This window comes from Echinops telfairi, unplaced genomic scaffold (genome assembly GCF_000313985.2).
Source record: "Echinops telfairi isolate 266 unplaced genomic scaffold, ASM31398v2 ScPeMD7_60;HRSCAF=208, whole genome shotgun sequence".
NCBI lineage: Eukaryota > Metazoa > Chordata > Mammalia > Afrosoricida > Tenrecidae > Echinops > Echinops telfairi.
The window spans coordinates 16,208,610-16,222,141 of record NW_022103958.1 but is presented as its reverse complement, the minus strand read 5'-3'; the positions used below and the strand labels follow the sequence as shown (position 1 = coordinate 16,222,141).

The 13,532-nt window shown below is 48.8% G+C and overlaps 1 protein-coding gene across 1 annotated transcript in view; it reads right to left on the bottom strand.

The window, feature by feature from the left end:
- Positions 1–13,532, bottom strand: part of PAMR1 (peptidase domain containing associated with muscle regeneration 1) — a 97,510-nt gene that overhangs the window by 68,828 nt on the left and 15,150 nt on the right. The window contains exon 2 of the mRNA XM_045291007.1: positions 4,380–4,556. Within this exon, the coding sequence (XP_045146942.1) occupies positions 4,380–4,509 (130 nt within the window). The 5' untranslated portion in view covers positions 4,510–4,556. The remainder of the gene's footprint in view (positions 1–4,379; positions 4,557–13,532) is intronic.

Sequence of the window (13,532 nt, the reverse complement as noted above, 5' to 3'; positions counted from 1 at the left end):
GCCCTTCCACACCTTGATGCTCATGTAAACATGACTACCACCCGAGAAGATTGCCCTCTATCCGGGGAGACTACAAACGAAAACTCTACTGAGATGTCATTTCTTATCTGGGGCATTTGACAAAATCCAAACATGTTGATGTGAATTCTGTTGCAAGGCTTGGGGGACGCAGGGTTGGTGTGAGTGTGAAAACACAGAGAAGAGTGTGCACCGGTGAGCAAAGTCACAGGAGAACTGCCCCTCTGGGTCTCCGAGACTATAAATCTTGCTAGGAGCAGAGAGCACTGGTTTTCTCCTGCAGAGCAGCTCGTGGATTTGAATGTGTAACTTTGCAGTTGGGATCCCAGTGCACTGCCTCACCAGGGCTCCCTAGTATTCACTGTAGTACTGCTTAGAATAGCCAAAGACTTCCACCCACCCAGACATCTCCCAAATAATGTGCATGACAAAGATATATGCAACTGTGACAAGAAATGTAGAAGACGGCTACATATTGATATGGAACGACCGATCTCCTGCTCAGGTTGCTAAGGGAAAGCACCAAGGTGTCTACGAGTGTTCATGGGATGCTGTCTTTTGTGCAAGAAGGGCAAAGACCTAGGAAATACAGGTAACTTTGCATGTATTTTGCAATACAGAACACTGACCCCATAAACCCATGTGGTAAAGTAGGTGGCACAACATCACACAATCTAAAACATCATGTTTTGATTGTACAGAGCCAGGGGATCTATGCTAAGATCAGATATCATCGCAAATGAATCGCACCTTCAGTCTATGGTCTTGTGGTCAGTGCTAATCGTGGTATTGTTATTTTGCACAATTCTATTATGATAAAATATACTATTATGGAATAAAGCAAATACATGATTAGGTTATTATGGGGGCACAGGTTTTTCAGCATGAGAGAAATGAGATACAAATATCACCTTAAAGAAGTATGCGGTTTTGTAAGGGTGTGTTTGGATTGGACTATCAGCATACATTTAGGATTTTTTCATTGTCTAAAAATACATCTATCATGGTCTCACACACACTAAAAAACAGTCAAACAAAACAACTAGTTCTAATGGCAGTCCTGTCACCAGGAGCTTGTTTAAAGCTCAGACTGAGGTTTAAAACCAGGATACCTGGGAGAAATGGCTGACTGCACATGTGGAGCAGGGAATGTAGACGAAGAGCCGATGGTGGCATGCCTGGAGAGAGCTCGCACTGACACCTGAGATGGCACACACCGGTAGCCCGGTAGCGGAGTGCCCACTCTCACTCACTGCCCTTGAGTTTATTCCGACTCATTGTGACGCTGTGGGGCAGGGTCGAACTGCTCCTGTGGGTTTCTGGGATTGTATCTCTTTACAGGACTAGAAAGCCTCATCTTTCTCCAGCACAGGGGCTGGTGGTTTCAAACTGCCGACCTGCCGTTAGCAGCCCAGTGTGTAACCCACTGCACCACTAGGGTTCTGGGTAAGAAATTAAGGAAAAACAAATAGAAGAGTGTGATCATATCACAATGACAATTGAGGCTAAGACGAAGGGCGCCCCATTGTCCTAACACGGGGCAATGTGTGTGTTAAAATGAACATTGCCTTGTGCTCACACAGACTTGCACACGCAAAGTCCACAGATCGCCATGGCAACTGCTACAGGGCATCAACTCACTATCCTGAAATTAAAAAAAAAATTTTTTTTCTTAAGGTTTTAGCCTGCATTTCTTAACTGAACAGTTGATGGGGCCCCCTGACTACCACTTTCATCCCTCAGGGGGACCACAAATGTTGTGTGCCTCCCACACTAGGCTGTACTACCGACAGAGTTGTCGTGCCTGTCAAAAGTGCCTGGCAGAAAACCCGAGCCCCACGCTAGTTCCACCAGCAACCGGCCAGCTCTTGAATGTACCGCAAGTCGCTGGAAGACTTCCATACCACAGCAAAGGGTCTCTGGTCAACAGCCCCTGCCGTAGCAATCAGTATTTCCTGGGAAAGTCTGGGAGAATGAGTCAACTGTTTCCCTAACAACCATATCCACCCATCAGGGAATTTGGGCAGTAGATTTCCTTCCGAAGATTCAATGTGTCAAGGTTATCCCGAGGACACGAAGCTTTCAAGCTCAGTTTTGCTTTCCGATGGTGTGAGGTATCCCTGGTACACTTGAACCCCGATTTGTTTCATTTTCAAGAGCTTCCCCTGAAAGAAAGAAGGTTTCTGTGGTTTGAAAACAGGGGAGAATACTGATGTGGGACATTTTCCCAAAGTATGCCTTTGGCATCCTTTGAGGCTAAGGAAGGTGTATTTGAAAGACTCATTGTCTTTCTTTTGACCCATCCTAGGAGAGAATAGGTCTGATGTGTAAGGCAGAAAGTGTGAAAGTGTCAAAAGGTTTAATAAATTGCTAATCACATTGGAAGCATCTTCTTTAATACAAGGTCGACAACCCACAATGACTACCACCAAACAGGCACTGCAGGGAGGTCCTCAAATCTGCAATTGTTAAAAAGAGTAACCTGGTGAGGTTCCATGATAATTGTGCCAACCTGGCCAATAGGAACATGTGGAATCAATCCTGTTGCAATTTGATTGGAGAGCCAAGAGATAATGGCTCTGCGAGGAGCCAACCCCATCGCTCTTGCTCTCTGGTGATTAGAGTGTGCTGGAGCATTCATGCTGCTGCGGTAGCTGGTTCTCTGCCTCATCCTCTGAGCTACACCACCTGTGGGCCAGGCCAGCCTGTGGATCATGTCGCTAGAACTTGAGGCTCCTTCGAGATCTACTTCGCCAATTGATGGTGCGTGCATCACTTGAGCTTGAGGCAGGTGGATTCTGTCACCTTGCATTGCTTGTGTTCAACATCCCATCCAGGGCTGCTTTGCTAAGCTCTTGAGCTACTGACTGTTGGTGACCCACCCTGCTGCTTGCTGCCTGTGGGCAGACTCTGCTTGCCCCAGGAGGACTCTGCTGTCTGCTTCCTTGACCTTGGACCTGACAGCCCATGTGAATTGAAGGACTTCCAGAATATTAACTGTTCCACAGAAGGGAGTTGAACTGAACCCTCTGTACTGCTGGGTGGACTAATTAGCTGTAATATTCCTTCTTGCTGTATAAACCTATATATATGTGTATGTATATACATATGTGTGTATATATATATTTATATATACATATATAATCATAAGTGTCCTAGTCTCATTTCTCTAGAGAATCTGCCTAACACAGGTGGGCTGGATGGGGCTCAGACTGGTGTGCAGACAAAGAATGAGTAAGGCAACCTGAGGAGGCCTCATCTCCTCCAAAGACATCCTCACATGACAGAGACCACCTCCCTAATGTCCAACCCAGAAACCAGAGAAGCCTCCTTGCCTCCTCTTCCCACCCCTCTCCTTCCACATCTACCCAAATCCCACCACAACACCATGTGTTGGCCATTCTGCTCCCTTGAATAACTTCCAAGTCCCTCCGAGTCCCTCCTCTGTCTTCATTAAGGTCCCCACCATTCCTCTCCTGTGTCTAGTCTTATAACTTCTCAATACTGCTGATAAGGAAGGAAAAAGCTTCAGTTTCATTAACATATCTTCAGGATACAGTCCAATCTTCAGAGCACAGCTTATAAAACCCTTCAGCATCCGGCCACTGTTGCCTTCTTCAGATGTCTCTCTGAATCCAGTCACACACTAACATGCATGCATGCACACCTCACATCATCAGCCAAACGGAGCTACTTGCAACTCCCTCAACATCATGCTTTCTCTTGCCACAGTGCCTTGGCACATGCTCCCCCTTCTGGCTGTCCTTTCTGCTGCGTCTCCTCCACCTCTTTCAGTTTGCTGCCTCCAGCTTCACCACACACATCACCTCGTCTCATCAGTCTCCCCGGTCTTTCCCTCCACTTACCTCCAACTGCAGTGGAGTTCCCATAGTCCCTTATACATTTTCTACCCCAGTTCTTGCTGTACTGTAGCTATATGGTCATCTCTTCATCTCCCCTACCACCCTGTAAGTGCTGGGAGTGCTGGGAACCTGCCCTTTTCAATCACTGTATTCACAGGGCCTGACAGGGTGCACCACAGCGCTTCCATCTATGTTTGTTAAACCCATGATTGGCCACCTCCCCAGCTTTATAAGTCTACCACTGAAAAGGTGCCCGGAATTCCTTTGCATGTAGTTCGAACGAGCTACGTGGTGTCACCTTTAGTAACCACGGGACCACAATCCCCTGGTGGTTTCCTGCCTAGAGACTGCAAGCCTTTAGCCGCCTGTGAGTCAGAATCTTCTTGATGGCAGTGAGTCTGATGTGTTTGTTTTTCAAGCCATCTGAGCTCAGCCTGTGTGCCCCGTCATTGCTGAGTCAGCAGGAGGACAACCTGCAGGCTCCCATCGGCCACTCACCTGGGTGAATCAGGCAGGAGTCACACTCGTTCTCCTCGTTCCGGCAGCAGGGGATGGTGTAACCCACGACCTCCTTCTTCCCGGGGCAGACGCACTCGATCTGGTCGTATTCACAGCACTCACGGCACATGATGTTCCACTCGGCTCCGGGGCAAGCTTCATTAATGACCGTGTACTCTGAAAGGGAGGAGAAAGCCAGTCGTGGAGGGCCTCAGACCTGGCAGAAGTGGTGAGGTCTCTACCCAACGGTACCGTCCTGCTACAAAGCCACCTGGTGTCCTGCAGATGCGGTGCTCCATCTGAATGCTGGAGGAAATCCCCATGACGCCTTCCTCGACCAGGCAGCCCAAGTGGGGTGGGCCTACCTCCCAAGGGCGCTCAAAACCATCATTTCCATTACAGATGGAGTAGGTTAGAGTGGCTACTCAATTTCATTATCTCAATCGTTATTTTTATAAAAGGGAAAGAAATCATTCTTGCCTAATAGAGAATCTAAGTGGGTTGACAAATAGAATCATTGCAGAATGTATACACAAGAAAACATGTCTCAGGGGTCTGACCTGGGTTGAGTGGTGTGTGTCTCTTTCCCCCAAAATCCATATCCACCTGGAGCTTCAGAATGAATTATTTGGAAAGAGGTCCTTTGCCGATCTAATTCGTTCCTAGGGTTACACTAGATTCGGGCAGCTCCCAAATGCAATGATGTCCTCACCAGACGAAGAGACCGAGATAGAACACCGCATGGCGAGGACAGAGCTGGGATGAGGTCGTTACAAACCAAGCGATCCCACGGATTGCCAGCAACCACCAGTAGCTAGGAACGGACAAGGCAAAATTCTCCTCTAGAGGCTTCAACAGGAGCCTGCCCTTGCAACTGGGACTCCTGGGCTCCAGAACGGAGAGAAGCGTGGCCCTTGGTTACACAGCCCGGCGACACCAATGCAGAGCCCACGCTCCTGTCTGTTTGTCAAGGCGCCCCAGCCGCGGCTTCCCGCCGGAGGTTGTGCACCGCACGAGACAACGGGAGAGCATTCAACTCAGGGCAGTGCGTTACCATCTAGACATGGGGGCCAGGCAAATAGTGGGGCGCCCACTCTCCACCCGAGGCCATTCAAGTGTGAGGCGGATTGCCAAGTGGAACGGCTATCATTTCCTCCAACCTTGGCGCCTCTGTTTCCCAGCATACCGTTCTCATGGTATCTTCAAAGCTAAAACCAACAGAAAGGACAAAAAGCACCTTAATTAGTATGTCTGGGGGAATGTCAGTGTTTTACCAGGGTGAACTCGTTAGCCGAGCTTCATTCAGTCCCAGACACGGCCGAGAGTTCTTTCCCGTGAGAAAAAACAAAGGGATCCCTTTCCGAGTTGTTGGGGTTTTTATTCCTTTTATATTTTGAGATATACTTTAATAAATCAGAACTGACTTCATGGGAGTGGGGGGTTGTTTTGTTTTGTTTTAAATACATGAAAATGAAAGGCCCACGGGGCAATCTCTCAGAGGCCTCGGACTGAGGCTCCCCGAGGAATCAAGGCTAAGCAAGGACCTCTGGCCGTGGTCTGTCCCTCTCTGTCCTCGCTCGCCACTGCTAAAGCAATCTCATGAGGTGACCACTGAGGGAGCACAGCTCTGGCGTTTGAGACGGAACAGGAACCGGGGGTCCCAAGAAAGCCTTTCCTAGAAACCACGCAGGGATCCCCAACAGCTTTGGGGGCCCACATGGCCCTCCCCTAGCCTTTATGGTAGCTTCTAAGGTTTCATAGCTTGATATTTCCTCCCCACATTTGAAGGACAATCATAGGGTTCACCAGTGTCCCTCAAGTTGATTCCAGTTCCCGGGGTAGAACTGTGCTCCAGGGAGTTCTCAATAAAGGAACGTGTTTATGGAGTTTTCAAAGGTTGATTCTCCCAAAACAGAGCACCAGACCTCCCCGCCAAGGCACCCCTGGGTGCGCTCAACCTTTCACCCTTGCAGCTGGCAGCCAAGCGTGTTAACCATGTGTACTATCTGAGGAGGGACGGTTGATCACTGTTACTGTGCCCATTGGAGCCATGTAAAAAAGCAATCACTGTTCTCCCTCTGAGAACATTCTAGGATTACTAGAAGGAGCCATTTTCACATGAAGGGACAGTTCCTTAAACGGAATAGATCTGGGTTTATGAAACCTATATTTTTCTTACCCCTCCCACCAAAACATTGCTGGGGAAGTAAAGATCCTGTGGTAGGCATTTGGGTACTGTAATCAATGACCGTATCGGCCCTCCTTGGCTTGGCTTCCCTGTTGGAGGGGCCAGACAAGCCTCTGTGGGCCATCCTTCTTTACCTATTCGGGCACCAACCATTCCTCCCCACCACTCTACATCCAGGCTGGGTCCAGGAATGTGTTGTAACGGTCACGCAGAGCTCAGACCCGATTCCCCATTAGGAAAGGGCTCACTAGGAAGTCGACAGATGACCATGTGTCAGGATCATCGAACAGTATGGATACAGTCCTTGGGGTCCTCAGCCAGCAGCCAAGTACTCTCAGGCTCTCTGCCGTATGGTAGCTAAGTCTCTCTCCAGTCCTCAGTCTCCCCACTGCTAAATGGTCCCTTGGCCTTTTCGTCAAGGGGCCAGGAAGCCAGCCTGTCACTCTGTCCCCCAGTTCTGCGGTCTCAGGCCAGACGAGGAGAAGGTACCCCTCAGTCTTGGCACTGCTCCTTCGAGTCTCCTTGTCACCGTCTCTGAGGTGATCTTGAGTGTGCTCTTCCAAGCTCCTTGGGGCTTCTCTGTCCTTCTGCTCCAGAGATGGCTCATTCTTATGGCCAGGGAGAGGAAACACCATATGACCAGTCCTCTCGCCTAGTGTTCCACTGGCCCGGCGTGAACAGCCCCACCCAACCCGATGAGGAAGAATGGTCTGATTTGGGTAGAAGAGCCTGTGAGCCTTCAGACCCAAACACGAGGGCTGCCTTAGCGGAGCTTCCCAGCATTTCTGGAGTTGCCTGGAAGAGACCCAGTTTCTGTTTCCACTTACCAGCTCTTTGTTTGTCTCTCGTACACAACCACAAGTAGCAGGAACCACATTCCACTTCCTCACAGCTCCTAGGACACGACCTAGCCCACAAGAACCACTGATTAATACTTGTGGAATTAGTCTTCACTCGATAGGCCCCTTTCTTCCTGGTTGAAGTGACTGTAACTCGTGTCCAGGTTACCTGCCTTGGGTCTATATGCTCAGGTCCAACCTTGTCTCACCCAGACCCACGTTCTTGTTCATGGACTGGGAACAGCAGATATGTCTGTGAGGTGTGGTCCCCATGTTTCATCCCCCTTCCCTGACTCACCCAAAGCCAAGTGCTACATCCTTGTAGCCTTTCTAAGAATTTATAAAGGCGGGGGAGGTACTGCCATAAAACGTTGAATATGAGACCCTCAGAACTTTTGGCTGGGGGTGGGGGTGGGGGTAGGCAGTTGTATCCGACTGTGGTTGTTCAGTCCCGTTGAGTTGGGTTGGCTCATAGGGAGTCCACGGGACAGAGGATTGATTACCTCATCAGCAGGATCTCGACAGAAGCAGACTTCCAGCTCTTTCCTGGAGTAGCTCACAGATTCAACCCCTGGTTTTAGACAGCAGCTGAGCTCTTCACTACTCTGCCACCAGGGCTCCTTACCAGAAATTCATCCCCTAAAACATTTTCTTTGGCCTTTTCTACACGTCCGTAAGCAAGCCCAGCTCTGCTCTCCTTAGCACATTAAAGTAACTTCCTAGGTAGGTACAGAGATGTGTTCACTGTATCCGAGACAAGAGCTCACCATCCTCTGTGCTGAAGAAAGTGACCCAAAGAAGTCAATTTACATTCTGTCTGTCACGCCGGACCACAAGTTCGGTGCATAATAGGCAGGTCAATCATCCCCCAAAGATATTCGTGTCTTCATCCCCAGAAAGGTGCTACTTTACAGGGCAAAGTGGATTTTACAGGTGTGACTGATTTAAGGGTCTTGCAATGGAAGAATGATCCTGGATTATTTCAGTGGGCCCAATGTAATCCCAAAGGTCCACCTCAGAGGGTGGCAGAGGGTCAGAGAAAGACTAGGAGATGTGACAATGGAAGCGGGGGTTGGTGTGATACATTGCAAACACAGAGGGAGGGACCACACGTCCAGGAATGCAGAAGTCTCTAGAAGTAACGATGGTGAGGTGTGGACTATCTTATTTGGATATGGGATCAGGTAGGGCATCATACTTGTGAAACTCAAAAGCTCAAATAACTACCATCAAGCCCATGCTGACTCATGGTGACCCTATAGGATGTGATAGAATAGTCCTGGTGAGTTTCTGAGACTCTGCTCATGGGAGTAGAAAGTCCCATCTTTCTTCTGAGGAGCAGCTGGTGGTTTTGAACTAGTAACCTTGTAGATCACAACCCAACTTGAATCCACGATACCAGCAGGGCTCCCCTTGGTAAAATAGAAAGTCAGTATAAAAGAGGAAGATGCTCAACGAGATGGCGGGACACAGTAACAATGGGTTCAAACATCACTACGCTTGTGAAGATGGCACAGGAGCCAGGGCAGTTCTCTGTCACACGTACCATTGTATGCGACAGGATCCGCTCAGGGCAGCTACCATACCAGTGAGGCTCGGTAAGATGACAAGCGTGGTTTGCAGTCACTGGGTTTGTGGTCATGGGTTGCAGCAGCAATACAAAACAAAGACAGTCTTCCCAACCCCGAGGTGAAGTAACTCACCGACAACCATGCCACAGCTCAGCTGTCCCACCAAGGACAACGCTGAGAGTTTGAGTGATTCACTCCTTCTCTGTGTACGTATCGTTTGAGTGCCAGGGACGTCCCAGGCAGAGGGCAGGGTGGAAGGAAGGCAATCGAGAGAAACACAGCTCCCGTCCTGGCCCTAGTAGAGCTCACAGTTTAGAAGAGGAGCAGACCACAGATCGATCACAGAACCACCATAAACATCAAAGATCATAAGCAATGAGGAAACAGCATTTCAATGCTGCGTGGGTGAATGAACAGACAGGAAGTAGGAGTAGTACTGAATCTATTGTCCACCAACATCGCGTAGCCCTGGAATCGAGTCCGACGCATGGTGACGCCCTTCGTGCCACCGTCCAACCATGCCGAGGGTTTTCAATAGCCGATGGTTTAGCAGTAGCTCACCGGGCCTTTCTCTGAGGGGCCTCTGGGCGGACTAGTGGTCAAGCTCAGGAACCATCCCACCACCCAGCGACACCTGACAAGGCCATGGGCATTTGAATAAAGTCACAGAAAGTCGGTTGCACTTCCCAGGAAGACAGAGGTGATGGGTGGAGGCCCTGGTCTTCATGGTTTTCTGCCGTGGCCCCTCCCACTTTGGTGGGCGAAGATCATCCGCCTTTCTCTCTCCCCCAGCTTGAGTAGAGACAGGAAGGGGCCCTCACATGTCAAATGTAAGAAATCAATCAATCGCTGAAATATGATTGTGAGCAATATTCAAGGTTGACCAGCCGATGGATTTTAAAAGGAATAAGTAGATAACAGAAAATGCCTGGATTTTTTTCCTCCTTGCATTTATCAGAAATACATTTTGGGAAAGGAAACATGGGCAGCTGGCGGCGGTGATACAAATTTCAGGGAATTTCAATCTGGCACTAAGGGCTAGTTCCAGAAAGTAGGATGAGAGAAACGTCAACGGCAATAGAAAATGAGAACGATTGTCACATCTGTGTGTTAAGTTATTTGAGTGTTTCTTTAGCTGAAAGACACTTATATTCTTTGTGTAATTTCATCTGAAGCATGACTCAGTGAAAACCATCACGGGCTAGCTGTTCGCCTTGCCAGGGAAGAGAAGGATCAGTGGGGGGGGGGGGGGGGAAAAAGGGGGAGAAAAGGGGGGGGGGGGGGGGGGGGAGAAATGCCAGAGAAGTGTTTTGTTTTGTTTTGGGGGCACGTGTGTGTGTGTGTGTGTGTGTGTGTGTGTGTGTGTGTGTGATTAATTCTTGAGTGTCAAGGAAAGTCCACAACATCCCAGGGCTGGGAAGGAGGTAAACAAGCTGACTGCTTACTGGGAAGCTGGCTGGATAATGTCCAGCTTTGCCAGATTCTGGAGTCGAGAAAACTTTGCTTTGTCTATCCAAAGACAACGTCTTATAAAAGCAACAGATGATCAAATCAGTGGTCCCCAGACAATAAAACACAATGGATTTAGACAGCATCACCCTACGATAAACCAGAGCTTTGAAATGATTCATTCAGGCTTGACCCTCTGCTGGGAATTTGCCTTTTCACCCCAGAAATACAGAATCTACGTGTTAACATATGCAGGAATATAAGAATTCTTATCCATCTTCTTATAGTCTTGCATTGGTAAGTGTCACCTGGGGATCTGGTTAGAAGGTAGATTCAGATTCAGTACACCTGGGATGAAAACACAAATGCTTGGCAGGACATTGAAGTGGAAGGAACCACTTCGAAGCCCTGATCTGCACTCAGGCCAAGTGCAGCTGATGAATGACTGATTTCAGAATCAAAACGGTCCGGATGGAGTTCTGGGCACCACACAGCTTTGCACACCACTCAACCTTCCACCAGAAATGTCCATTAATAAACCAGTACGCCTTTTCTAGAGAAACATTTTTGTGTGTACAAAAGCCCTGGGATCGAATTCTGAAAGGTCTCTGTCCGCAGCCCTCCTTTCAGGGCTGACATAGAGCCCCGGGTGCTGGGACAGCTGCGAGCGCTTCCCGCAGCGACATTCCTGGGAAGGTTAGGGCGTTGAGTGTGTCCACGGGTCCTTTGAAGAGAGGCCTGGTGATGGGCATCCAAAAAAGCGGCCATTGAAAACCCATGGGAGCTCTGCCGCACGCCTTTAGTGGTTTGCCTCGGTGTCACAGGGTCAGTCTGGGTCAGTGCCGACACTGAGTTAACAGTGTTGCTCCCCTTAGGGCCCTGGGCCAGCAAGGGATGGCGGGTCTCGTAGTGGGATCAGCCATATTGTCCACTCTGTCCATTGGCTGTTCAGAGCGGGGATGCCATCCTCCAGGCCTGGTGGACCAGGATGTGCTCCACTCTCTCTTCCTCCCCATTCATTTGCTCTCGTGTGCTCTGATCGGACATGCCCCTCTCCCCTAGCTGCAGCTTCAGTGCTGTCCTCTAAAGTAAATTCTTCTGGGGAGGAGGGGCAGTTGTCCATGTAGCTGGTATGGGGGTCGAGCCTTCAGGCCCCTCCACTGGCTCCCCACTCCTTGCCGGCATGCTGCATTCATCTGGCACTGGCTTTAAGTCTGGTCCCTCTTTCCCTGTGGAGACGACACAAACAACACCCTCCCCTTGGGTGGGTCAATGCCCTATTCCCCTGCCACATATCTTTTGGGAGCAGAGCAGGCAGCACCTGAGGGAGTACAAAGGACAGATTCTGGGGCCAGAGCATGGTACCGCATCGGACCTGACTGAAGGACACAAGATCCTGAAGAGATCAAAAATCAGACTTTGATCTATTTACAGGTTTTTCTTTCTTCTTAAAATTTTTTTCTTTTAATTAATTTATTCTTCTAAGGGTCATTGGTTTTCTTTTTTGTTGTCATCGCTGTGTTCTCATTCATCACCTATCTTGCTCTGGCTTGATTTTTGGTGCACATTATTATCTCTACAGCTCTATCTAGATAAGATAGACTGGATGAATAGTCTGGAGGAGAAAACAAAGGGACCAATGGTTCCGGGAAGACACAGGAGAGGGGGAGGCGGGGCTAAGGAGGTGGTGCTGACCAACCCAGGGACAGGGGAGCAACAAGTGATCCAAAATCAGTGGCAAGGAGGGTGTGAGAGGCCTGGTAGGGATTCAGCAAGGGCAATGTAACCAAGAGAAATTACTGAAACCCAAATGAAGGCTGAGCATGATAGTGGGACAAGAGGAAAGTAAAAGGTAATAGAGGAAAGAACTAGGGGACAAAGGGTATTTATAGAGGTTTAAAGACTGGAATGTACATATGTAAATAGATTTGTATTAGAGTGTGGGGAAACAGATCTACGTGCATATATTTATAGGTTCAGTATCAAGGCAGCAGATGGACATTGGGCCTCCACTCAAGTACTTACTCAGTGCAAGAACACGTTGTTCTATTAAATTGGCATTCCAGGATGCACACCTTCCCAACACGATTGCTGAAGAAAATTGTGAACATAAGCAAAGGCAGTGAAGAAAGCTGATGGTGCCCGGCTACCAAAAGATATAGCATCTGGGGTCTTAAAGGCTTAAAGGCAAACAAGCGGCCATCCAGCTGAGAAGCACCAAAGCCCACATGGAAGAAGCACACCAGCCTGTCTGACCACGAGGTATGGAAGGGATCAGTTATCAGACATCAAAGAACTGAAAATCATATCAGTGGGTGCCCGCTTTACTGACACAACCACTGAAGACAAACGTGTGCATAAGCAAATGTGGTGAAGAGAGCTAATGGTGCCCGGCTATCAAAAGATATAGCATCTGGGGTCTTAAAGGCTTGAAGATAAACAAGCGGCCATCCAGCTGAGAAGCATCAAAGCCCACATGGAAGAAGCACACCAGCCTGACTGACCACGAGGTACAAAGGGGACCAGTTATCAGACATCAAAGAACTAAAAATCACATCAGTGGGTGCCCACCTTCCTGATATGATCACTGAAGACAAATATGTACATAAGAAAATGTGGTGAAGAAAGCTGATGGTGCCAAGCTATCAAAAGATATAGTGCCTGGGGTCTTAAAGGCTTAAAGATAAACAAGTGGCCAACTAGCTCAGAAGCAACAGAGCCCACATGGAAGAAGCACACCAACCTGTGTGACCATGAGCTGCCGAAGGGATCAGGTATCAAGTATCAAAGAACAAAAAATCATATCATTGTAAATGTGAGTGAGTGCAGAGTGGAGTCTCAAAACCCATCGGTAGGCAACTGGACACCCCCTTACTGAAGGGTTGTGGGGAGGAGATGTGCCAGTCAGGGTGCAGGGTAGCAACGATGAAACATATAACTTTCCTCTAGTTCTTAAATGCTTCCTCCCCACCACTATCATGATCCCAATTCTACCTTACAAATCTGGCTAGACCAGAGGATGTATATTGGTACAGACAGCAACTGGAAACACAGGGAACCCAGGACAGATGACTCCTTTAGAACCAGTGGTGAGAGTGGCGATGCC